This window comes from Myotis davidii, unplaced genomic scaffold, assembly GCF_000327345.1.
Source record: "Myotis davidii unplaced genomic scaffold, ASM32734v1 scaffold685, whole genome shotgun sequence".
NCBI lineage: Eukaryota > Metazoa > Chordata > Mammalia > Chiroptera > Vespertilionidae > Myotis > Myotis davidii.
The window spans coordinates 1,034,661-1,035,584 of NW_006295823.1; the positions used below are offsets into that span (position 1 = coordinate 1,034,661).

General features: G+C 47.3%; 1 protein-coding gene across 1 annotated transcript in view; it reads right to left on the reverse strand.

The window, feature by feature from the left end:
- The window catches only part of KIF14 (kinesin family member 14), a 30,227-nt gene that overhangs the window by 6,393 nt on the left and 22,910 nt on the right, over positions 1-924 (reverse strand). The window contains exon 20 of the mRNA XM_015568445.1: positions 96-243. Within this exon, the coding sequence (XP_015423931.1) occupies positions 96-243 (148 nt within the window). The remainder of the gene's footprint in view (positions 1-95; positions 244-924) is intronic.

Below are 924 nucleotides of genomic sequence, written 5' to 3' on the forward strand. Positions count from 1 at the left end.
TCCTGGTCTGGCCGGCAGCCACCTGTCCACAGCCACCTGTTGCTCAGCGAGCTGTCCAGGAAAGGACGCGAGGGGAGGAGGCCGCCCGCCCGTACCAGCTCGGCCTGCAGGGCCTCGATCCTGCCCTCGAAGGCGGCTCTCTGCGAGGACAGCTCCTGCTCCGCCACCTCCTTGGCCACCTGGATGCCCTGCAGCATCTCCTGCTTCGCCCTCAGCTGCGCCTCCTGGATCTCCGCCTCCAGCCTGCGAAAGACCGAAACCCGCGGTGTAACCCGGGCCTGTGCCCTTGACCGGGAATCGAACCCGGGACCCTCCAGTCCACAGGCCGAGGCTCTACCCACGGAGCCACACCGGCCAGGGCAGGTTTTCTCCCATCGCACTTTACATGCAGCTTTTAACATCTATGAAATGAGTACACAATAATGCATTTTTAAGAGAAAATGCAACAAAACAAATCTTGATGGGTAAATAATTACAGTACCCTCTGACCTATGAATATAAACATAGTACTTATGCTTATTTAAATGATGAAACATCTGTGCATTTATGAACACAAAAGTGATTGCCATTATCTAGCTTAAGTACAGGTTCAGGTAATTGTTTATAGAGTTTTTAGTTACAATGGCTTTTGCATTTATATTATCACTGTCTTGCAGAAGAGTTGCATTCATAGGGCCTTTTTTCTTAATGTAAACATGTGTACCTATTTTTATTAGTCAAGGTCTAAATTTTACTCTAGGTGCCTTTTATGTTCAGAACTCTTTCCGCTGGACTAGTATTTGCCCAAAAATAAATGATAGCAGAAAAGAAAACTTTAAAAATTCACAAGGGCTCCTCTTAGCAGCATTAACCTTTGTCACTGACTGCCTAGGTATTTCCATTTCTGGCATTGCATAAAACTCCTGTCTGGTGTGAAAAGAATAG